General features: G+C 45.1%; 1 protein-coding gene across 1 annotated transcript in view; it reads left to right on the forward strand.

The window, feature by feature from the left end:
• The window catches only part of EPHB1 (EPH receptor B1), a 473,721-nt gene that overhangs the window by 342,916 nt on the left and 105,115 nt on the right, over positions 1-25,690 (forward strand). Inside the window, exons 5-6 of the mRNA XM_055383292.2 lie at positions 477-812; positions 22,198-22,322. Coding sequence (XP_055239267.1) covers positions 477-812; positions 22,198-22,322 — 461 coding nt within the window. The remainder of the gene's footprint in view (positions 1-476; positions 813-22,197; positions 22,323-25,690) is intronic.

The following is a 25,690-nucleotide window of genomic DNA, read 5'->3' on the forward strand; positions in this document are numbered from 1 at the left end:
AGATCCCAAATGTGTGAGATTTTGTGCAGAATTTCAGAATATGTTAGGGTTTTTGGAGGGGCCACTCATATCCTTCTACCCTTGAGTTCTACACCAATTAAGATTAGACAAAGAATCCAGTAAATGTTCAATATATATACATTTTATTAACCCTAAACCTGGCTGGAGGATGTGGCTTGATCCTGAGAGCAAAAGGCCTTAAACCCAGGTCCTGGAACCGTCTTTCCCTTGGCACACATGATTCAAAGAAGAAAAGCCTCAGTGAAAATGACTGAAATGGGAGCTAGGGACAAGTTGTCATCTCTGTTCACCTATTCTTCTTTTAAAATGAATTGAAGCATAGCCATTTGGGGTTGAGGAAGGAGTGGGAGGCGAGTGCACTGATGAGGTTGGGAATGCACCAGAGGCAGACAGGAGAGCTGCTGGACAAGGAAGCTTATGTCTAGCCTCACTGGACCTTCTTTGTCTCCCTGCAGGCGTCCCATCAGGTCCCCGCAATGTTATCTCCATCGTCAATGAGACGTCCATCATTCTGGAGTGGCACCCTCCAAGGGAGACAGGTGGGCGGGATGATGTGACCTACAACATCATCTGCAAAAAGTGCCGGGCAGACCGCCGGAGCTGCTCCCGCTGTGACGACAATGTGGAGTTTGTACCCAGGCAGCTGGGCCTGACGGAGTGCCGCGTCTCCATCAGCAGCCTGTGGGCCCACACCCCCTACACCTTTGACATCCAGGCCATCAATGGAGTCTCCAGCAAGAGTCCCTTCCCCCCACAGCACGTCTCTGTCAACATCACCACAAACCAAGCCGGTAAGTCTGGAGGCTTCTGTGCTCCTGTTTGGATGTGTGGCTGGCTCTTTGTCTCTAGGCAGGGACACAGCTGCAGCCACACCCATCCTGCCAGTGTACTGTCAGGCCTCTGCCCAGGAGTGAAGGTGTCAGATCATGGGCATTTGTGATCACATAGAGAAGGCAGGTGTAGTGTTGCGCTTTTGAGAATGAGCTGCAGACTAGGGGATTTTCTTGTGCCCAGCACAAAAGCAAAGAGGTATATCCAAGCCAGAATAGGACCTAGTGCTCTTCATCCAGCCTGAGCTCAACAAATCCTGTTGGAAAGATGGATGAAGAGATGGACAGACAGGTGTGTGAGTGGACAAACAGAGGATTGTGTAAATGGATGGACAGATGGACAGAGGGCTAGGTAGGTGGACAGATGGATGGACAGACAGATGGTGAGTGAGTGGAGGCACTGAAAGACTTTGAGAACAGGACGACAAATGATGCTTTATGGAAACCCAATGACAGAAATTTTCCAGAAATCATATGATAAAATCAATATTACCTTCATTTTCCAATTAAACCTATGTAGTTCAAAAGTGTATTCTCCTTTATAGCTTGCTCTGATGAATGATATGCTGCTGTTGAGACCTCAGATAGATGGCAATAGATCGCTCCTGATAGCCAGCACATTCTTGTGGGATGCATAGCTCAGAACACATTTTCTTTCTCTTTATTTCTGAATCTTACACTCTTCTGATCTTTTCTCTTTATTACTTTTCACAGCTCTTGCAAGAATCTGTTTATTTTTATATCAATTTAACGAGTCCATTCATGCACTTACTTATTCGTTCATCATTAAGAGACAGTCATTTAGCATGTACTGTGTGCCACGCTGTGGATTAGACACAGTGAAGGATGCAGTGATACTTGGACACTATTGTTCCTCCCATGAAACTCATTAACTGAAGAATTTAGAGGATATAGATACAAAGCACAAAGCTGCAAGGTAAAATGCTATACGCATGCAGTAAATACCAAGGGAGTTAGAGAAAAATGAGCAATCTCTCTCCCGGGGTTACCGTGCAAGGCTGCAGAGGGGAAGTGAACATCACATGCACAGGCAATGGGGGTCATAGGCAGTGGACCGTGATGTTATTTGGAATTATAGATTTTTCTCAATTAACAAATTCTAAAAGGACAGCTTGTTAGTAGAATAGCAGGAGCCAAGCATCTATCTCTGCTCTCTCTTCCTCTGTGTATCTCCCCCTCCCTGACCTCCTCTTTTCTACTCCATCCTTTTCTACTCACCTCCCCACCCTCAGACTCATTCTGCTTCTTTTAAAACCAGGCATCTTAGGCATCTTTGATGGCAGATGAATCTTGAGTTTGAGCTGTCAGAACTGAGAAGAAAAAAGGTGTCGTAGGAGAGCATGTCTGTCCAGATGGCTGCGTTGCTGCTGTGTGTGTGTGTGTGTGTTCATGTGGTGTGTTTGTATGTATGTGTATGGTCACGTGTTTACATGCATACGTGTGTAGTGAGAAAATAAGAGTGGAAATGTAGAAGCCTCCAGCTGGTGACCACAGTGTTGGTGCCGTGGAGACAAAGGTTGTGACATTTTGTCTTACCCAAAGAAAGGAGAATGGTAATTTCTGCATTATGTTAAGCATGTAACATGGGCAGCCTTTGTTAGCAGTATTTCCCTTGAAGAGTTTAGGCAGAAAACTGGCTGAAATATTATAGTGTCCCAGCTTTTGGGAATGACAATCCTGCCAGGCTGTCATGTTACACTGGGCTTGGCTGTCTTTTCTCTCTCTCTAAGCATGTGCGAACAAACCTGCCACTTATATCGGTTTGCTTTTATTTCTGCCCTCCCTTCTCTTACCCTGCTATTCCCGAACCTGCCCATCTGCTTGTCTTGCCATCTGCACCTTCCTAGACTGCAGTGGAGCTGGGGGACCAAGGCTCTTGCAAGGGGCCCTGCATTACCAACATGCAAAATATTCATTTGTATCCTCACCCTTTTGCACCTCCATGAGCACACTTCTCATGTGCTTTGTTCCCCCTCTGGCAGGCCCTTTAATCTTAATCATCCCTGATTTTGTAGTCCTAGCCTCCATTATCACCTTCCAATCTATGATTCCCTGTTTGGTAACTCTGGAATTCTGGTGTCAGAGAGTTTACACTCGCTGAGAGAAGGATGCAATTTCTTCTTGGTAGCACATGGTTATTGTAAAACAAATATCAAGTTGACCAGTTGTTCCTAATCTATGGGCTGTGGACTGAGGAACAGGGTGCCATCGCACTGATTTGATGAATCTATGTGTAAATACAAATTATTTTCAACCAACAGATAGTATTTTTTTAAAGATGAGACCCGTCAAAGTAAACATTCAAACCTGAACTTCTGTGAGAACAGTTTAGAACCATGAACAGAAGCTATGCATTTTACCAGAGGTGGACAAGAGACTAAAAAGTAGGCATCATAAAAACTCTGATGACTCAGATCCATTAAGGGCTGAGGTGGGTGGACCCATGTGTTACCAACAGGTCATGACATGTCTAACCTTCCCAGAATACCCCTGAGCTGGTCCACTCTAGCTCACACTGGGTCAGATCTAGCTCAGTCTTCCTCCCCTGGCTTCATGGTATGGTATGACCCCTCTCTATGCCTGTGGCCACCTGTCCTACTGTTTTGAGTCATGAGTAGCTAGATGGCAGGCAAAGAATTTGACCAAGAGGAGTCCTGGGATCAATCATTAAGTCAACCTATGTTTATTGAATGCGTACTCTATGTCTGGAACTGCCCAAACTGTGAAGTGGCTGGGGACTATTGAGTGGGTCCTGACTGAGAAATAGATGAGTAATAATTATTATAGTTAACACCTCATGTTTGTGTTTCTTTTGAGTTCACAAAGAATTTTGGAATTGTGTGGACTCATTTAATCCTCATAATTACACAATGACTTGGGGATTATTGTTCCTATTTTTCTAATAAGAAAGCAGAGACTTAAAGGGATTTGGAGAATCTAGGATTAGAAAGAGATCAACAGGATGTCCCTTGTCTGTGTCTGCCTTATGGTGTTCTGTCCTAAAAGTGGACAGTACCTCTGGGCTCCCCATTTCATAGTCTCCAACAATAGGCTCTTCTTGATTCCAAGAGCTGTGATCTAAGAAGAGACCTTGGAGATTTTTGCTATCATTTGTTTTTTGGTCATTGGGCACATGGTAGATACAGTTTTTCACTCAGAGACAAGCTTGTCTGTTGAGTTCTGAGATTCAGAGAGCCTTCATCTTCTCCCATCATGACCCCAATTATGTATATAGTCATGACTGTTCAAGGACCAGGTATCACTTGGAGGGTTTCAGGACTGGATCCTTACTCAGTCCAAAGGCAGTGGCAGAGAACTGACGTCTTTGAGCACCTCCAATGTGCCAACCCCTACCACGTGTTTTGTTTTTGTTTTTGTTTCTGTTCTTTTTACAGAGAAGGTGGGTCAGATGAAGAAACTTAGGTCAGAGCAGTTTTGAATTTGCTCAGCATCTCACAGCCAACAAATGATTCTAAGAAACATCATTTGCACCTCCCTAGGCTGCAGATATTTCTGAGAAACATCATTTCTTGGCTGTGAGATGTTTTGTGGCCATTTTATCCACAGACTGATGAAAAGTCACATTATAGTGGACTGTGTAAGTCGTAAGCTCTCTCTAAGCTGTTGCCACATTGCTAGGCCATTTTAGCTGTCAAAAACTGTCCATCATCTTTGGTCAGGATTGATCATGAATTATGCAAGCTCAAATTTATGTGAGGTCTTCAGGGATACATCCTTGCACTGAATACAGCTGCCATGAGTTTAAAATAGACCAGATCAGGTGCAACTCTCTCTGTTCCAGTGGCCAAGTGATCTGCAGAGAGATTGTTATCACCACTAACTCCTGCAGTGACTCTCTGGCATCTGGCCCCAGATTCAGACTGATGGCCGGATCATCTGGCTGTCAGAGAGAATTAAGTGAATGACAAACTTTACTTCTCTCTTCTGTCAAATAGACTCGGAGTGTCAAAGTTGGAAAAGAAGACCTCAGAGGAAATCTTGGGGGTATAAAAGATGAATCAGACCAGCACATGAGCTTGGGACCATCTAAGCCAGAGAACAAACTCAAAGACCCCTAAGGCCAGGCAGGTAATGGAGAGGAGCAAAGCAGAGCCAGGTACAAGGCAATAGGGAGTGGTGGGGACTGCAGGGAACTTTAGAGGCAGCCATTGTTCAGCTCCAGCAAGAGTTGCATGCCCAGCACTGCCTGATTTTATAAGCTGAAAATCCAGATTTAAAATGTTGACAACTGATTAGAAAATTTTAAAGCACTTGAGAGCCAAACAAATCCAATTCTGGATTTAGCCTGTTGGCGATGGTTTGTAACCTCTGATTCAGAGGGTGAATCTGATTAACCCAAGTCTTACTGCCAAGCATGCTCTGTTTTCCATTCTCATTCCACCATGGGGCAGTCATCTTCCTCACCTCTGGGCTCATGGTGGCAGAGTGCAGTGAGGTATTCCTGGGGTTGCTTCCGCTCTCTGCTCCTCACATGAATCATGCAAGTTCATTTAACTGGCAAGATGCCTCATTTCTTGCCTATAAAACAGGTGTCATGATACCTGCTTCCTAGTACTATAGGGACAAGCAAATGAGAGAGCAGATAGAAAATCACTCTGTAAACTATGCTATGGACTGAGAGATTAGCATCATTTCTGGGAATATGTCTTCAGCTAGAGAGCAATTTGCCATATTTTTTCTCCCTGGACTGTTTCCTTCCAAGGCTTCACAGTTTCTTTGTTTGGGACTGATGTTATCTGTATCAGACACATAACAGATATTGGTTTCTCCAGTCTGTGCTGGGAGGGGTAGGCACCAGAAACGAGAGTAGCAAAGTCTGTATCCCAGTGAGCTAATGATGAGGGAGGAAGTGGAGCCCAGAACCTAGGTACCTGCCATTGGATGATTCTGATGCTCAGAGGAGCCTGTCTATCTTTCCTCATTATGTATTTGAAGAAGCAACAATTTTCCCCTCACTTGCATGATCTTATCAGCACAATTTATATTTGACATTTATATTACATGCAGTTCATGTATGGCCTGCGTGCCACTTCCATGTGGAATACTATTCATCATGCCCACAACACAGACACAACCCATGACTTACTTTTCTTTTAAAAATGCTGCACTATTTCTGTTAATAGTTACAAGCCCCTATAGTTTGTCCATTTTTAAGGCACTTTTAAAGTTCTTAGACAGTTAAAATCACTCAGATACACTAATTTTCTTACAAAAGAATTACCTAGCCCATCAATTCCTCTGAATACATCACCTAATTTGCATTATTCCTTGGTTAAATATAGTATTTGCATGCATAAAGAATAATCTTTGAATATGAAAAGGAATTTTATGATATTGCAATATATTGAGCTCTTTGGAGGAAAGATATTATGTAAATCTCAAAATTAAATATTAAAACAATATTACACTGCTGCCTGTAAAAATGTGGAGTGTTAAGATCCATATGCTGAAGCCAGTTCATTTTTAAGGGCTGTGCTTATTGGAAATTAGCAGGCAAAATTTGCTCCAACGCAGAGAAAAGATTGAGTGAGAACTTTAAAGACTAGAAGGACTTGAAAGAAAACTTTCATTGAAGTTAATAAAGAAAAGTTAAAAAAACTTAAGCAAATAAAATTTTCACTGTTCTTAATTCAATTTCATAGTTTGTTTCATTGCTTTCTTCTCATTGTTAATTCTAGAAAATTTTGTTTTTATTGTTTCTTAAGCTCTGGCATTGGGAAGGAACTTCCAAGTGGCCTCAGAAAGGCCCTGGCTATTTGCAAACAATGATGTGTTCTCCGTTGAGCTCAGAGGGTCGGCAGATGGCACTGCCCCTGACCAATGTCCTGGCTTCTATCCTTGGCAACCTCGCGGTCCTCCACCAGATGGTGAGCTATGTGGAGAATCACACTTTCTCACCTACCACCAGTTTCCTGAGAGAGCGGCCGCACAATGCCAGGCACAGAGAGCCTTGATAAATATTTGTCAGATGGCTTCAGTCCCCACAGATGAGCATTAGTATGTAAGTGTTTGGCTGGGGAGTGGTGATGAGAATGTGTCCTGGTGACCCACAGGTAACATCTTAATATCCCTCCCAGATTAGTCAGGTAATCTGGAGTCTTCCTCCGCTGTGGCTCCTTGCAGGAAAACTTAGGGAATGTTGCTTAGGATGATGCTACAAGCCCTGATCCACTCAGAGGAACACAGAGAGACTCAACCACTCTCAAAGGGATTGGTTTGTTTGGGCATTTTAACTTCGGAAATGTATTCATTCACTTAACACATTCTTTATGACTGTTCACCAAGTACTGCTTGCAAGTACTGGCTCAAGGGTACTGCTTTTTAGGGGCTCCCATTTATTCGCCTACTCGTCAAATATTTTTCAAGGCCTTTCTGCATGCCATATACTGCTCTAGACACTGGGAACACAGCAGCAAACATAACAGACAAAAATCTGTGTCTTTGTGGAGCTTGCATTCTAGTCGACAGCACTCACTGAGACTGGGATCAGAGGCCCAGAAAAGTCACAAAGTAAGCAGGTGACTGATTGGGAAGTGACTTGATGGGGTGCAGGACCCTCAGCTGGGCTCTTGGTACCACCCTCTTCTGTGGTGCCTACTCTTACATTTCAAAAGTTAGGATGGAACCACGTGTCGTTGCCAGAGAGCATTTCAGTTTGTGGTGGATGTTGCTATACAGTGACAGTGTGTTTGATGGGATATTTTATTGTTCAACAGACCAATTTGAATGAACTCCTTGTGGATGGATATCACACGCTGGGACACACAGTGGTTGGGTATGGGAATTCTCCTTCCAGGTTGTGAGCAGTGGCTTGTGATGCTGCTAACAGCTCCAGAACAGCCTTCACTCTGCTAGGAGTACCAGAGTGCCTACAGGACTCAGGGACCTATTTGCTTGTTTACTCCATCTTGGTCCAGGCACTCCAAGTACATAGCTTCAGGAGTAAAAATGGCTACTGACAATGAGACTGGAGGAAATTTCTTACCCTGTAAGGATCTCATAGCCACATGAGATTGTTATAACCCTTATTGGAGAGGGGACACCAGTTGGATTATTAGATAGTTGCTGTTCACCTTGTGAGCTATCCCATAAAGAGGTATCTCATAAAGAGGCAAAGAGGATGGGAGGGAGGAGGGTGCAGGTGATCCATCCTCCATGCTCCTGTGGCAAGTCAAGTCAACTCCATGAACTGACTGGCATCTCCAAGAGAGAACGCCCTGTATCCGTCCTGTTGACTATTGTGTCCAGATAGGTGTCTAGTTGGGTGCCTGAAATATAGAAAGCAATCAATAAATGTTCATTGAATGAACTAGTAACTTGTTAAATAAATACATGAATGAATGCTTCAGTCTTTCTTAAAGTAATCTCAGGCGTCAGCAAATGGTGCAGCTTTAGCTGTCTCTGTGATCTTTCCTTTATCAGGCATCTTTGGGTGGGGAGCTGTGATTGCAGTTACCCCTTACATTCTCCCAGATGTTGGTAAGACCTCAGGCTTCCTGTGTGTACTGCACCCCCAAACCATAACCATGTTCTGTGGGAGTTGCTCTTCTATGACCTGGCCTGTCCTACCTCCCCCACTGGCAGGGTTCCAGCTGCTTGAGCAGTTGCAGGGAGGGTGGTTGGGATGGCATCCCAGCACTGTTGTCTGTCCCCCTGCATGCCAGCCCCGCGCCTATCATTTTCACAGTACCATCCATGTTAAACAGGCAGGAGCACCAGGGGTTTCTGAATGCAGCAATTAACAAAACAGTAATCAAGCTAAGTGTTTAATTTCAGAAAATTAACATCTTCTCTGAGCGGATGTGAAAGATGGAGGAAAAAGGCACATTGAATGTTCTGGGTAAATAAAGGCAACGCTGGACCACAAATATTTTTCAGTGCAAGGTAAACTCTTTGCCAATCCCTCAGGCCTCGGGCTCAGTTTCCTTCTGGTAGCCAAACTGCAGGAAAACCTTTGCTGTAGAATTGAGCCTTAGGATTTTAAAGCGTGTGCGCTTCTTTCCTTTCCTTTTTTTTTTTTTTTTCTCTTTTGTGACGGAAGAGCAAACGCTTTCACCATTCAGAACAGCTTGGGGGAATAAGAGCCCAGTCATGCCCCCTAAAAGTGCATCTGCCCTGTAGAAACGGTGATGTATGTTGCCCTTCTCTGAATTGTGCTTGTTAAAGGGACAATACAGTGATTTCTTGGATGTGCATTAGTTGTTTATGTGCTTAGGCTCTATTTCTCTTGGCAGACTGAGGGCTCCCAAGGGAAAAGGCCATGTCTTTCTCCTCCCAGTAAACCCTGCCCCTCAGCAATGTGTCCTCTGCTATAAGGTGTCCTGGCTGACCTTACACCATGTCACATGCTGGTGCTGCCTCCTAAACCAGCGGGCTGGTCTTTGTTTGCAGGAAGGGGCTTGCATGTAGGGAGGGAAGCTTGCTAGGAGGTGGGTGTGCAGGAGACTGGGTCCCTAGAAGGACAGTGAGGTCCTGCTACCATCTGTTTCATCATCTGATGGCCTGGATGGGAGTGAGTGCCTAGGATAGAGGATTGGGAGGGCAAGGAAAGTAGCTTTGTGTGAGGCATGCTATGAAGTTTGAGGCACAGACAGGCAGCCTTGAGACTGTGTGATGAGGTACCACCAGTAACCATGGAGGCAGGGCTCTCAGAGTGGCATTGAGCCTGGTGCTGCCTGAGGAAGCACTGAAAACCATGTTCCCACAGGACCACAGGTCCTCAGGGAGGGGCCTGGCCATCTGGCTTAATAAGCAGTGTTCCTTGAGGGGTCTTGAAGGCAGCTGACATGGAGAACAAAGAAAGCAAAGCAGGAGAATGAGAGTATAGTTTGCGAGTACAGAGGAGACCTCCCCAGGGGCTCCCAGAAGTATTCAGGGACTGCATCAACAGAAGACAGGTTCGGTTCTGCACATGCATGATTTGTGGAGAGTTTGAGTACTCAAATCAGGATATTACTTATGCAGTTGGATATTCAGGCTTCTATTTTCTCTGGAAGGTGGGAAATAAGATTGGTTGCTGAGAGTGAAGGGGGAAGTATTGGGGTTGAAAGTTTGAGGAGAATGGAAAAGCCTTGGTAGTGCTATTGAAGAGAATGGGAAATGGAACTACCCAGGTAAATTCAATATTTCTGGAAAGTATTGAGAGGTCATTTGAAGTTGGTGATCACATGTTTAGAAAGCCACCTCTTTTTCCTCTTATGTGGCTTTCTCAGCAGTATATGGTTCCGGGACAGCAGGCCCTACAAGAAACAGATCACAAATATACCTCTGGTTGAGTTTTGACAGTCATATGCTCTGAAAAGATAAAGGCAACATATGCCTAAGGTTTTGAGGAGTATTGTGAATTATGTTATTGCAAAGATGGAGCCTAAGATGGATAATAATGGATATGAATAAAGGAGAAGGCAGATGCATTGGGTGGAAGTAAAGGCCAAGAGTGCCAGATGAGGCCAAAAAGAGTTGCAGTGGGCCGGGCGCGGTGGCTCACGCCTGTAATCCCAGCACTTTGGGAGGCCGAGGCGGGCGGATCACGAGGTCAGGAGATCGAGACCATCCTGGCTAACACAGTGAAACCCCGTCTCTACTAAAAAATACGAAAAATTAGCCGGGCGTGGTGGCGGGCACCTGTAGTCCCAGCTACGCGGGAGGCTGAGGCAGGAGAATGGCGTGAACCCGGGAGGCGGAGCTTGCAGTGAGCCGAGATCGCGCCACTGCACTCCAGCCTGGGCGACAGAGCGAGACTCCGTCTCAAAAAAAAAAAAAAAAAAAGAGTTGCAGTGGGCTCATCTGAGGTTGTGGTGAGGAAGCAGAATATTTAGACTTGTGATTTTGAAAATCGAGTGACTTTAGGCAAAGCAGAGTCTAAGTGTGCCATGGGAACTGGCAGGCATGGAAGAGTTGTAGAGGCCAGGGAACCGAGATTATATTGTTTAAGTGGACATTGAACTCACACACAGGAGGGCAAGGCTCAGGGTAGAGAGGAAGACAAAGACTGAAGCTCATGCTTTCAATGAATGGGGGCGTGACGGTGGGAGGCAGCATATGGTGGTCCCAAGACCTGGTGAGTGGTGGTCTAGCCAAATGGCATTTTTGCAAAGGGTGCAGGAGATGGCGAGTGATGGTGTGAAAGAGACAGTGGGGAGCAAGGATGACACACCCCACTTCCTGACCCTGAGGTGTGCTGGATGCAAAATCATAAACTGTCACCAGGTGAGAGGGCTGCAAGGCAAAGGTGTCCTCAAGGGACAGCTGCTCTTCCTTAATGCAGGCATGGAGTGAAGGCTCTGAGGGAAGGAGGTGGGTACAGGGGAGTTTCCTGATTTGTAAGTGGAGGGCCCAGGGTGGGGGTGGGCTCAGTAGTCAATGGGAAAGTCAGAATCCAGAAGAGGCCCACAACTCCATGGGGCTGGTGATGTCCAGAAAGGGGCTGAAGAGTGGGCATGGCAGGATGGAAGCCCACCTGTGCAGCCTGGTGGGCTGCTCTGAGGAGGAGGGGCTCTGGACCTTCAGGCCAGAAGACTCAGACCTCCAGGCCTGGAGGAGGATGGTCACAGTGACTGCAGGTGCAGCTCCCCTGGCCAGCGTTGGTGGCAGTGATGTCAGCCTTAGGGTGGTGGTGGTGGGTCCTCCAGCTGCATTAGGGGTTTGGCTGAATGTGTGGGGATGAGAGCCAGGTGTAACAGGGGCACAGAACTTGCGGTGGGGTATCTCCTGTGGCCTCTCCACTGCTAATGTTTGGAGTGGACTGCTGTTCATGATCAGTCGTTAAACAGACCAAAGCTGCCAGTGCTCTGCTCTTGTCCTACACCTGGGAAAGGCTGGCAGGCCTGAGGGGAGGAAGAGGCCAGTGACATGCCCCAGTTGACATGTGAGTACCGATGGTTGTGTCCTCAGCAGCCATCACAGTGCTTAGATGCCTGCCTGAAGAGTATCCTGCTCCACAGACACCTCCACAGCCTCCCATGGTTGCAGGGTCACAGAATGCAGGTTTGCTATAGTTTTCACATAAATGGCACCTTCTAAGGCACCTTTTGATTCCCCCAGCAGGGAGGAGGAGCTGTGGAAAAATGCCAGGTTGCAGTGACCCAGGAGGCAGAAGTGCCACCAGGAACACACTGCAGCCTGCCTCCTCCTCCAGGCACAGGGCTCTGCACACTTCCACCATAGGTGGGGACCCCTGATCTCCCTAAGGGCACAAGGAGTCCCAGAAGGCAGTGCCCATCCATTAGCGATGCTGATGTAACTCAATGTCCCCACCCCCATGCCTGGCCTCAAGGCTCTGGAAATGCAGAGTGCATGAGTTGTGGGGAGGGAGCCCTACACTGATCTCAGGGAAAGGAGGCCCAGCTGTTTCTGGTTCTGCACTAATCTCTGGGGACTTGGGGAAGTCATTTTCCCCTCTCTTATCTTCATTGCTCTAATCTATGAATTGTAAGAGTTGACCAAAACTGAATGGCCTCAGATGCCCTGTCAAACTTTGACATTCTGATTTCTAGGTTTCCAGACAAGCAGTTCTCAAACTTGAGAATGTGTCAGACTCCTGTGAAAGACTTGTTAAAACACAGATTGCTGGGCCCACACCCAGAGTTTCTGATTCACTGAGTCTAGGATGTTGCTCTAGATTCTGCCTGTCTTACCAGTTCCCAGGTGAGGCTGATCTGGGACTACATTTTGAGAACTTACAGGGTCAGATATATGATCCCAATAAAGAATGCCACCCCACCCCCAATCACATACACATCAAAGGTAACATCAGAAGTGAGGGCCTCTGCTATAAATCCACATTCCCAGATCAGCCACCAACCCTCAACCCCCACCTGTCACCCCCCACATTCCCCTTTGGCACGGAACCAAAACCCTTAGTGGATGGACCAGTGAAGGAGGAGCCTGTGGCTCCCTGCCTTGGGGTGTGAGACTGAAGGCCAGGCATGAAGCCCTCACTTTTTATCCCATTCATATCTCAAATTCAGCCAGGATTCTACAACAGCACAGAGCAGAGCTACACACCCAAGGAAGTCCTCTGTCCCCAGGTGACTCCCAGGGTAAGGAGGAAGATAGGAAGGGAATGTCAGAGACATCTCAAGGCAAAGCCCAGAGTAAAAGCAAACAAGAAACCAATGTCCACAATAGAGGAAGACAATGAGAAGAATAATTAATTCTGCTTTTGTATTTATACCCAGTCTCCAAATTAATTGCTTATTTGTTTAATCTACTTTGACCAGAAGTGTTACTGCACCAAAAATATTTAATGAGTCAGGTCTTCTAATGTAAAATTCAAGCATATTTGGGCAATGAAATGAGTTTTCATCTACAGTGGGAGAACCAGCTATCTAAGCAGGACCTTTTCAGCAAAGTTACCTCCTAGAATAGAAATGTCAGAGGAAACACAGTTCATCTGTGTTGCAAATTGTTCTTCTTTGGTCATGAGTACTAGTGGGCCAGAAGTCTTTAGTTGACATTTAAATACAAACTTTGGTTTTTTGATATGGGAAGTGTTTCATATATTTAAAAAAAAGATGGCCAACCAGCCCAATCCTTCATTCACAACCCCATCACTCATAGCTTCTAGGATCTCACAGAAGTCCCTCGAGGGGACTTCTGGAGACTGTTCAGCATTGTTTGGGTCTCTCTATAAACCTTTCAGAGTCTGGGTTGGGGAGATAGAAAATGGACTGGCTTCAAGGCCCTGGCAGCTCTGATTCACCCAGAGCAGCTCTGAATTGTTCTGTTTCACACTTTATGCTTCAGGGAGAACTTTGTTTGGAGAAAGGATTTCATAGCTTTAAAAAATAGAAAACTGCCAATATTAGGGTAACGTCACAGCTGAACAATCCCAGTGAGATGGGGAGGGACCCAACCTGCTAGGTGTCTTCATTTACACCACAGAGAAGAACTTCTATCTCTAATCCCTTGGGACTACCACATTCAGGCCTATTCTATGTTCTTTGTGAGATGCAGTCTCAACCCTGCCGACTCCACCCTGCCGAGTCACAACCCTGGATCCCTTTTCCACCTCATGCTCCTTCAAAGGCCAATATTCATGTTTGTTAGAACAAAGGGATTTTCTGACTCCTTTTACCTCTGAGGTCTTTAGAGAAGAGCCCGCAATCATTGCAATAAGAGTAAATTTTTGTTGAACATTTATTATGTGCTAGCACAGTGTGAAGAGGCTAAAAACATGGTCCTTCCCTAAAGACTTTATTGCACTGATGGAGAGCAGAGGTGAGCACCTCGGAAGGTAGATCACAGTGCACTGTGTCCCAAAGTGGAGATCACACCCCAAGGGGCTTTGGGTTGGGAGGCAGGAAAGGGCACTCTGGTGGGTGTGGTCAGGCAAGGATAAGCAGTGTGGGGCAGTGTGAGGCTCCCCCTGTGCCTTCAAAGGCCGGCAGGGTCAAGAAAAGAGATGCCCACAGGGAACGGAATTAGGGCTTTTTCTAGTGGTGAGCCATTGAAGGTTTTGAGCATTGGAGTAACAAAGGTAAAATTGAGTTTAGAAAGATTAATATGGAAAGAGTAGTTTGAAGTGAAGAAGTTAGAGGTGGACAAGAGAGTTAGGACGGTAAGTACATGAGGCACAATGAGATACAGGTGACGAGACCTGTGGAGAGGCAGTGGCAGGGCCATGGGAGCATCGGGGGCTCCTGGGCCTGAGCCACACATTAGATGGGAAGGCTATGCTTGTTCACTGTCCAGAGTCACTAGGTCTCCTTATCCTTAGGGACAAGATACCCTATCACTTACTTTCTAGGTTGCTTCAGGTTATCTCAAAATGTTCAAGGGAAACCAGCTCTCTTCTGGAGCATGTATCACTCCAGCCTCTGGGGAACCCAGCTGTTTGCTAGCTTTCCCTTTCTCCAAGCCCATTTGTATCTATCACATCCACCATGGCTTAGTCGACATATTTATATATCCCCTCAAAGATATTTATCAGATAAATACCTGAGCCTGTCTCTGGATCCCACTTTTTACATTTACCTTGGGGAATGATGCCCAGCGATTGATCTGCGTATGTGAACAGCAGTGGACCCAGAAGGATAGTTTGGGGTGGTTGCCAAGTCCCCAGCCTGGCAGGTGGGATCTGGTTGAAAGGAGCAAGAGACCACACAGAGAACATCTTCAAAACATTTGGGAAATTAATAACATAAGAATTAATATTCCTATTTTACAGTTGAAGAACCTGAGGCCCAAAGAAGACAAGGCCTTGGGTTAACCTTATCCCAAGATCACATAATAAGCAAATGGCAGAGCCAGAATAGGCACACACGTCTCTCTACAGCACCTGGAGGGCCCTGACAACAGCCCTTCTTTATTTCTGCTAACTCCTGCTGCTCTGAGCTGGGCCCTAGGCTCCTTACTATTCCTTACCTTACCCGTTTTCTTCACAGCTATGGTCTGTGCTATAGATCACAGGTAGTTAGTCCAAGGATGATTTGGCTGGGAAACGCTGTTCTAGAGCGAATAGAAGAGGTTAGTATTACCGTATGATCCAGCAGTTCCAATCCTAGGTTGATTCCCAAGAGAAATGCAAACATATGTCCACACAGAAACTTGTGTATGAATGTTTATAGAAGCATTATTCTTCAACTTGTGTATGAATGTTTATAGAGGCATTATTCTTCAACCCAAATATTCCTCGACTGAGGACCATTTCTCCCAGACAAAGCAATGCCCTATGAGGGTAAAAGTGGTTACCAAGCCTTAGGTTCACACTGTGCAGGCTGGGGCAGCAGCATCACTCTGGGGGGTCACTGGGAGGACACCCCCCAACACACACACTGTATGGAAAGGCCAAGGAAAACTACTCTACCCTGTCCACCCATGAGTTATTGTGTGGGGGAGGCAGATGGCCTCCTCTTTGTATGGGTCTCCTTGGGAATTTTAGATGTGAAAGTACCTCTCACTGGAAACAGCATTTGCCTCCTAGAAGAGTTGCTAGAGCATTTGCCCAAGCTAAGGCAGAGGCAGCTCAGCTGTGACCTACATCTTCCTAGAGCTGGCAAGAGATGTCCTCAAACAAGGCTGTCCCCGTCACAATTTCCACCCACACACACGACACTGTTTTCCCTTTTAGATAAGATTCGCTGAACTCTGAAATCTGAGTTTCATAATTTTATAACCTCTTTAAACATTTTACTCCAATAGATCAACTGAAGTCTGAGTGTATGTGTGTTAATTTTAACACAGTAAACTGTTATATCATTTGTTAGGTCCCAAAACTGATTATGGTTAAAACTGTTGAAAGAAGTATTTTGGCACAAAAATCAACTAAAAGATTGTGAAGTATTTTTAATAAGCATTGTAATGTATTAAAACTTAGTAATTGTCCTAGAAAAAAAGCATCAAGTAAATCTTCTATTTTTGGAATCTGAGATGCTTAATTGTTGGAGGAGGATGCCCCTGTCAAATAAGGAAAACAAAATGAGTAAGAAGAAACCTTTGAAGATAACTGAGTCGGTAACTAAATTAAAGTGTCAAGGAATGTCATAAACATAAAATGCTTGGCCCACGTGAACCTGTGATATGACAGTAAAACTCCTGCACATCAGAACTCTAGGATCCAGAGTCTGGGTTATTAACTTTTGAGATAGAGTCATGCCACCATCTCAGACCCAGCCTGAGTCTCCTGGGACTTCACAGTTCCCTTTGGGACCATTTGTACAAATGGAGGGCTGTCTGGTGGTCTGCCAGGCTGCATCTTCAATACTACTGGCAGTGGCCAGTGGTCAGTGACTAGTTTGGGCCAACATTTGTTCCACGTCATCTGTGAGCTCTTTCACAACTTGCAGCTAGGGCCATCCTGTCCCTGTAATTTATTCATATCTCCTTTGTCAATTCAGGCAAGAACATTCTGTGCTCTTCCTCTGCTGTATGTGATATACTATCTTGGATCTGTCTGCTTTAAAAGCAATTTGAGAGTAAGTTTTCCCCAAAGTCTTTGGTGGCAAAAACAGAGACAAAGGACTCACTCACTCAGCCTGCCTTTGTTTTCCTCCATCCCAGAGCCCCTTGACCAGTGATGTTTTAATTCTCTTTCTGCTTCTGACACATTTACAAGGCCTTTTATTGTTGGCTATAACTCTCTTCTTCGACAGTCTCATTCTGATTCTGTTTGAACCCTAGTTGATTTTTCCTTGGAGTCTGACAACACTCTTCTTTGCTCTTTGCTCTCCTGTTTGGGTGCCTGTACTCTGTTGGGTCAGCCTCTTCATTTGCTAAGAAAGGGTGCAGGGCACCTTTGATTCCATTTGGATTTACTGGGCACCACCTCTTTAGACCTCACACATCTTTCTTGAAACTTCATCAGCTTCTTTCCGAGTAACCCCAGACTAAGTCTTTCTCGTTACGTTTTCTGAAGAAGGGTCCATATTTGTTTCTTTGCTAAATTTGAATAATCTTGTGAACTCTTTATTTTCATTTCTTTCTCTCAGTAGAATGTGTAATTTATTCAAAACCTTTATGTGTGTTTGCCAAAAAGAGACTCTTTCAGATGTTCAAGCAAACTATCCCTTCATCTGAGGAATATAGAGAAAAGACAACTAGCCAGGACTTACTGTGAAAACCATTGTATATGGGGGCAAAAGGGGATACTTCTTTGAATTAATCTTCTCATCCCTCTTTAATCTTTAGCTTTAGTTTTGCTAGAAGAAGTTGGTGTTTGAGTGAATACCAGAGCTCATTCTTATTATTTTCTGTTTTGTCCGAAAGTTTCATAGCACGTAAAACAACAGATCAAGAGGTGACATTTGCCCTTGGAGAGGGAAAAACCAAATTCATCACTGCAGGTGATTGTTGATGGCAGAGCACTGAACATAAGCTGCCCGTAATTTTCAGGGAGGATAAGAAATGCTTTCTTGCTTTCTCCCATGTGCTAAATCCCATCGTAATAAAATGTAAACCTGTGTGAGAATACACAGTCTTCCACAGGGCCTGTAACCCTCATGTCATTGCCATGAATCTGAGAAATACAGGCAGGGGTGGCCATCACCCTCTGGCAGCTCCTCCCAGACCCGAGTGCCGCTGACTGCTGGGGAGTCCATACCATGTGTAGTGACAGGAGCGTTTCTCTCCATGGATTTCACTGTCAATTGCCTCTGGATCACTCTGCCCTGTGATTGCCTCTTTACCATCTGACCCCAACTAGACTCCTGCACAGAAGTGCAGGGCTGTGACTTTCTTACTTGTTCTTCTGTCCCCAGTGCTTAGAACAGGACTGGCACAGTGTTTGGCAAATATCTTGAGTTTTTAATGATGGCTTTTCAGAGAGTAGAGGCAAGGAGAAGAACCAAGCCTGGCAAAATCCTCAGGCCATTAGCATTGATCTTTCCATTTTTAAATACATGATGTTTCAGCTCTCAAGACAGAGGGACTCTGAAGTCCTGTATGAAACTGACGTGATTCACAACATGTAAATTGTGCCTCCACAGAAGTCTGCAAGGGCAGCCTGAGAGTCACAGCATGCAGTGGAAGGAAAGAGCTGTCAGGAGCTATTTGTTCACCCTGTCTTTGTGGACCCACTGGGATCCTCAGATGATCTGGACTGATTCCAGAAAACTGCCTCGCCTTCCCTGAACTGTCTTTATCCTCCCCCATGACTCTGTCCCGTGATTGCAAGGTGTTGGGAAAGATGATCACAGGCCATTCACATATTTAACCATCGAGCCTTGTTGCTAAGTCCAGGACTCAGTTCTTACTTTCATTTTACCTGACTTAGCAACAGCATTTAACGTATTCTGTCCTCCTGGGAGCACCTTATTTCCACTTGGTTTCTAGGCGATCACACTCTCCTGGTTTTTCTTCTGCTTCATTGGCCTTTCCTTCTCAGGCCTTTTTGTGTTTTCTCCTCATCTTCTGAATCTTGATTTTTTTCTATCTATTGATTCTCTTGGTGATCTCTGCAAGTTCCACTGATTTCAATATCTGTGAGATATTGGTGACTCCAAATTGGTCTCCAACATGGACCTTATGCACCTATCTGGTACTCAGCATCTGCTCTGGGACACCTTGGACATCTCAAATCTAACAGGTCTGAAGTGGAGCACCTGGGCTCTCCTCTCAAACTGCTTCTAGAAATGTCTCCCTGTTCTCAGTTGATGGCAGCCCCATTCCTCCAGATGTTTAGGCCAAAACCCTTGTAGTCACTTGACTCTTCTGTTTCTTCCGCATCCCATATTCATGGAAATATTCTAAATAGATTCAGAATCTGCCTACTGTGCTGCTCAGGCCAGGTCTTAGCAGCCATTGTTTCCCAGCTATATTACTACAGCAGTGCTGTGATTGGCTTCCTGCTTTTACATGGCCCCTGCATTCCATTTGGAGCACAGCAGAGAGTGATAATAGTATCATATAAGTCAGATTACATCACTGTGCCTTGTTGACAGTCCTCCTATGGCCCTCCAGCTTGCTCAGGGTAGAAGCCAAACTCCTTCTAGTGTCCCTCAGGGTCCTGCCCCCTGTGGACTCCTCTCTTCTGGGTCCCACTGACTCCCTGATGCCCCCAGATCAGCCCCTTTGTCCTGGCTGCTCCAGATATCCACTCAGCTCCCTCCCTTCCCTCCTTCAACCCTGTGCTCCTGCATCTGCTTCTCAGGCAGCCTTCCCTGATCACACACCTCTTACCTCTGGCATCCTGTGTCCCTTTCCCCTTTCCATTTTTTCATGTACTTAATATATTTTAACACAGCTTATGATTCATTTATTAGCTCTAGTCTCTGCTGAATCCCCCCACTAGAAAGTAAGCTCTATGAGGGCTAGAAATTTTATTTTGTTCACTATGGTGCCTCTAGAACCTAAAAAGTGACTGGTACTTGACAGATGCTCAATAAATATGTTTAATTAATTAATTAACCTGGGTTATAGATACTACTAAGTTGCAGGCAAGAAAAAATACACTTGACAGCTTAATCAAGATAAAAAATTATTTCCACTTACTAAACCAATAGGCCAAATTTAACACCGTAAAGGTTGAGATACATGTACATTCTCATAGTCAAAGCCAAAAGCCAACTCTACAGACAAAAGATGAGGAGCATACCATGGGGAAACCTAAAGGTTATATATAACTGCCATTTCAGGACTGAACAGCAGGGACATGTTTTTGATCCAAAGGCTATCGGTCATATTAATAGATATATAATACACAGATTATGATAGATATTCGTTTTATTCTAATCTTTGCTGCTCAAATAGTGGAAAGAGAATTGGATTCACTTCCAAGCCCCAAGCCTAAAGAGAATTTAGGGAACATTGTCTCATTTGGAAAAGAGCCATCTTGGGTGGCATGTAATGGTCATGGGAGAAATATTTGACTATTTTTTTTTTTCAGCAGGAATAGCTCAAGGAAGATCTAACTAGTTTCCTTAGATATTTGACAAGACATTTTGTGGGAGGGGGAACATCCTTTCTTACTTCAGTTGGCAGAAAGGAAAACAGTGGGAAGAAGATAACTTTCAAATAAAGATCGGAAGATATGTAAATTGGTGAGACTTACCCAAGTATAGAACAGCAGCTCCTGGAGGCAAGAAGTCTCCCCTCTCTGGGGGTACAGCAGGAGCTTGGCAGCAAATTCCCAACAGGGAAGTTGTAGGGGGAATCAAAACTACATTAATTCAGACCCTCCATGAAGCAGACACAAAGATCGGATTCGATGTATGAAAGATTTACTGGGGAAATGAGATGGGAGCCAGAGGAGGCTGGGAAAGCCATCAGACCATAAGAAAGGTCTGATCTCTGTAAAGGAGAGAGGGAAGGAAGGAGGATTGGGTAGGGTAGGAAGAGCTTTAGCTTGCTGTGGGGGTTATAAGGTAGTGTTGGAAAGGCCACTGGGGAGTCTCTGATTGGAAGTTGCCCATCAGAGTAGTCCCATATGTCGCAGGAATGGGTCTGCCATGGCATCCCTGCTGCTGTCATTCATTGGCTGGGAGCAGCCTGTGGGAATCAGGGCCTCTGTGTGAATATGGTGATGGACTGCAGAGTGCAGGAACTGGAGCTGTTAGTTAATTACTCTTCAAGGAGTAGGAACTCTGAGAGGTGCATTTCACAGCCACCACAAGGTCTCTAATGGGAACAGGGCATACCTGCCTTCAAGGTCCCAGAGGACACTCTGGCTCTGAGTCCTTATCACACTTCTAACTCTTTATGGCTTTCCTAGACTAGAAGCATCTTCAGAACAAGGGCTCTGCATCCTGTCCCTGAGGGGCTGCATGTAGTAGGGACTCACTGAGGGTCCAATGAGTAGTGGAGAAAGCAGCAGCCACCTTGTGACCCCATAGTTGTGCAGTGTAATTCCAGGTCTTTGAGGGCAATCTGTTAACTTGAATTGAGGATGGTAAATGTCACTCAGCCACGGTCCCCAGAGAAACCATTGTAAAGTGGAGTTCGAGTGAGGAAAAGACCTTCATCACTGCAGAAGTGCCAGGAGTAAACGGACAAGCCCCTGAGCAGAGCACAGATTGAAGCCTCATCCATTACCCGCCTCTTCCCCTAGAAAGACAGCCCTCATTTATTATTTCCAGACTGTTTTCATTTTGCTTACACCGTGTGAAAAATGTTGAATTGGGAAATAAATAATATTATTTCCAAACAGAGATTTCTGAATCAGCTTTACAGATTTTGGAATTATCTTGTTCCCAAATGTTTGATTTGTTTATCATTTCTTCATTTATACTTGTGAACTCCTTATTGGAAATTCCCTCATTTGGAAAACTCTGACCATACCTCTGTTGTTGGTCTGTGTTCATGTCTTTTTGAGAGATACCTCCTCTCTTCCTTTTAAAGTATAATAAAATCTAACTTGCAGTATCAGGAATAGATGTTTGCTAGAATGCTCCTTTCTGTTGTACAGTAATTCTATACCAACTGGTTCTACTCTCTCATTATCATCTCTTGCCCCAGGTTCTCATCTCTGCAATAGCTCAGCCCACAACTGCAAGACTGAGGTTCCTTCAACACCTTCTTCTCAAAAACATTACAGTGTTCCTCCTTTCCTTCAGTCTTTTCCTTTGATTCCTCCAACTGTCTCTTGTTTTGGTCAAGCCTTGCCACCTCTGAAAGTCCCATGTCCATTCCAGCTCCTGTGCACACATGCTTTCCTTTCCTAAATGCTACCTTCTCTCCCCTCTGTTATCCAAACTCCATTGATTCTGCAAAACCCACAGGAAGTTCTGCAGATCCAGCTCAGCTGATGATAAAGAAGGAGCAGAGTTCAAACCGAATGCCATTTTTCTCCCTACTTACCTCTGGAAGATGGCCCTTCCCCTATAATTGAGTGTCTGTTCAGCTACCCTGTTTCTTTCTCTCTCCACAGCCCCCTCCACCGTTCCCATCATGCACCAAGTCAGTGCCACTATGAGGAGCATCACCTTGTCATGGCCACAGCCGGAGCAGCCCAATGGCATCATCCTGGACTATGAGATCCGGTACTATGAGAAGGTGAGCCAGCTCTACCTGCAAGCTTGCAAGACCCAAGGCCAGTCACTGTTCCATGGATGGTTGCTAGCTGAAGGCACAAAGGAGATAGGCTGCTGAGGTGGGGAGGATTCTGGTGACAGAGGCCAGAAGGTCCCAGGGAGAGTTCTCCAGGTCTGCCCTGACAAAGCCTTGTTCAAAGCCCAGGCACTTTCTGTGCCAACTAAGGAGAGAAACTTCCAGTCCACCATCCTGCAATCTGGATAGTTCACTGGCTGGGAAGGACCAGTCCCATTCTTCCAGTCACGTGTTTGATATACTAATGCAGATGCCACAAAACTGCCAGGGGTCCCCAAACCTTCAGAGGAGTGTGTGGTTTGGTAGATCAGTGTTTTTCAAAGTGTTTGTGTACCTCCAAAATAAATTTATTTATAAATTATATGCATGTACTACTGTGCTAATATATTTGTGGAGGATAAAAAAACATGTAAAGTGAACATTCAAAAGGATGAGATAAAAATTAACAGAAATATAAATTTATATATTATTTTCCTTGACTACTCTTGAGCATCTGCTTCTGAGGATGACAGTGGGGCATGGGGCTGCCAAGAAAAGGGAAATGGTGCCTGGTGGAGCTGGTCCCTGGCCTCCCTCTTACCAGGGCAAAATGCAGCATTTGCAAAAATCTTAGGAAAATACAGTGCCTTCTGTTTTAACCCAACACATTATTTGTAAAACCACATTATTCATTCACTTATTTGTTCAGTAAGTATTGTCAACTATTTGACAGGCACTATTCTAGGATATATTAGTGATCAAGCAGACAAAGATTCCTGCCTTTGAGGAGCTTACTTTCCAACAGAGGGAAACAGGCAATAAACAGTGAACATAACACACAAGAAAATAATATAGTATGTTAGAAAATCAACAGCATAGAGGAAAAAAGAAAAAAAATAGCAAGGTAAATGGGATCAGGAGGGTCAGGCTTGGGGAAGAGCAGGTTGCAGAATTAAGTAGAGGGGTAGAGATAGGCCTCTTGGAGAAGGTAAGATCTGAGTAAACCTGAAGAAAGTAAGATCGTTGTGAAGCAGTTATCTGGAGGAGGAAAGGGCAACAGCCTGTGCAAAGGTCCTGAGGCATGATCATGACTGGTGATTCAACAAGCAGGAAGGAAACCAGCATGACTGGAGTGATGCAAGCAAATGGGGAAGTAATAGACAGATGAGAGAGATTACCAGAGGAGGTCATCATGTTGGGCCTTAAAGACTGGGCCGGGTGCGGTGGCTCACACCTGCAATCCTAGCACGTTGGGAGGCTGAGGCAGGCAGATCAGTTGCGCTCAGGAGTTCAAGACCAGCCTGACCAACATAATGAAACCCCATCTCTACTAAAAATACAAAAAATTAGCCAGGAGTGATGGCAGGCTACTCGGGAGGCTGAGGCTAGAGAATCACTTGAACCCAGGAGGTGGAGGTTGCAGTGAGCCTAGATCACACCACTGCACTCCAGTGTGGGTGACAGAGCAAGACTCTGTCAAAAAAAAAAAAAAAAAGACTGGAGCTTTTCCACTGAGTGAGATATGGAGCTAAAGCAGGTTGAGGAGTGGAGGAGGGACAAGATCTAACTTACATTTTGGATGGATGATTTAAGCTGTTCCACTGAAAACAGAGCCTAGTAGATCTACAGTTATTAACAAGGATGATGGTGTAATCAGGGTAAAAGCAGAGGGCTGTTGAAATGTAGTTGATTTCCAGATCAGCTAAAGGCAGAGCCAACAGGATTTCCAGCAAGTTGGATTTCGGGCGTGGGAAGGTTTTAGCCTGAACCGCTAGAACGATGTAGTCGGCACTGACTGAGAAGGTGATCACTGTGGGTAGAGCATATCTGATGTGAGGAAAGGAACAGAAGTTCAATTCAGTGTCTAAAATGCTTGTAAAATGGCCAAGCAGAGATGTGAGATAGGCAGCAAGAGATTCACATCTGGAGTTCAAGGGAGGGGACCGGGTGAAGATATCCATCTGGGAGTTGTCAGTATGTAGATGATAAGAAAGTCCTGAGCCTGGGTGAGGTCTTGCAGTGGGTCAATGGAAATAAGGAGAGGAACAGAAACAGAGACCTATAGCCCTGCAACAGGGAGGCCATGCTGAATAGTGGGACATGACTGCACTGGCAGCAGAAGCCCTCGTTTCCAGTGCCCTGTGCAGCTAACCAGCCATGGAGCTGTGGTCCAATTACTTAACCACTCTAGGTCACAGTTTTACATTTATAGAATGGTAGCAGTTTACCTCCCTGAAAGCGGAGGTCTAGATGGATCACCAATCCCAGTCTGTAAGGAGGTATGCCCTTCAGCCGTTAGAGCTGAACTTGCAAGCAAGGTGGAGGATTAAGCGGCATTGTATTCTACTTAGAGAATATTGAGTTTTATAAGGAGTTGATTCAGATACTTCAGTGAATTGGAAATAATTTAAACCAGCTGAATTCATAAGCATCTGTTATATCTGATCCATTTTGGATTTAGAGCTCTTACTTGCTAGATATTTTTTGTCAGTTAATGAAGTAAATGTTGACTTTTTAACATATTTTGGAACAATGTGTTTAGACTAACTGACCACATGGTCTCATTTTGTCATCAGAGTTGGCCTAACAAGGGTCCACCCAGTCCCCCTTCCCACACATATAAGCTTGTAGCTCTATTGAAATAACACCTCATCTCAGAAAAACAATAATAATTTCTCCCCAGTGTGCACCTACTGTGTGCCAGGGGTTTTATAAACATTATCTACTTTCTTCCTCACATGCCAGTGTGGTAAATGTTAGTATCATTGCTATGGGTAAAGAAGTTTTTAAAAGGAAAACAAAAGTTAATAAAACAAAAACCTTGTCCAGAGTCCCACAGCTGGGAAGCGAGCCTGGGTCCTTTGCCCTGCAGCAGGGGGTGGTGCTGGGAAGGGAAAGAATATGTTAGAGACCATATACTCCTCTTCATCTGCCGTGCCCAGAGCAGTCACTGCAGTGGGTAGCCAGGGCAGGGGTCAAGGGCTTAATGACAGGCCGAGCACTGAAGCCACGAGGCTCATGCCTGTATACCTTGGCTCCTTCCTCCCAAACCAGCCCAAGCTCCTCTACTACCTTTCCCTTTACAGCTTTCCCTTGAAAACTGTAATTAACCTCAACTTTTTATGCTGTAAAAGCAGCTTATTCTCCCATTCAGGCTACCTCCCTGCTTCTTAGTAATTTGTACTAATTATTAACAGACACACATACACAGCAGCCCAATGCCTGCAGCAGCTTCCACACCTCAGTGAAGCATATTATTGTCCCCACTCCAGAGGAGAGAATGCTTTCCTTGGAAACAGAGAAGGTTCTCTGCCCAAATATTGGTTACCATTTGG

Source organism: Gorilla gorilla, chromosome 2 (genome assembly GCF_029281585.2).
Source record: "Gorilla gorilla gorilla isolate KB3781 chromosome 2, NHGRI_mGorGor1-v2.1_pri, whole genome shotgun sequence".
Taxonomy (NCBI): Eukaryota; Metazoa; Chordata; class Mammalia; order Primates; family Hominidae; genus Gorilla; species Gorilla gorilla.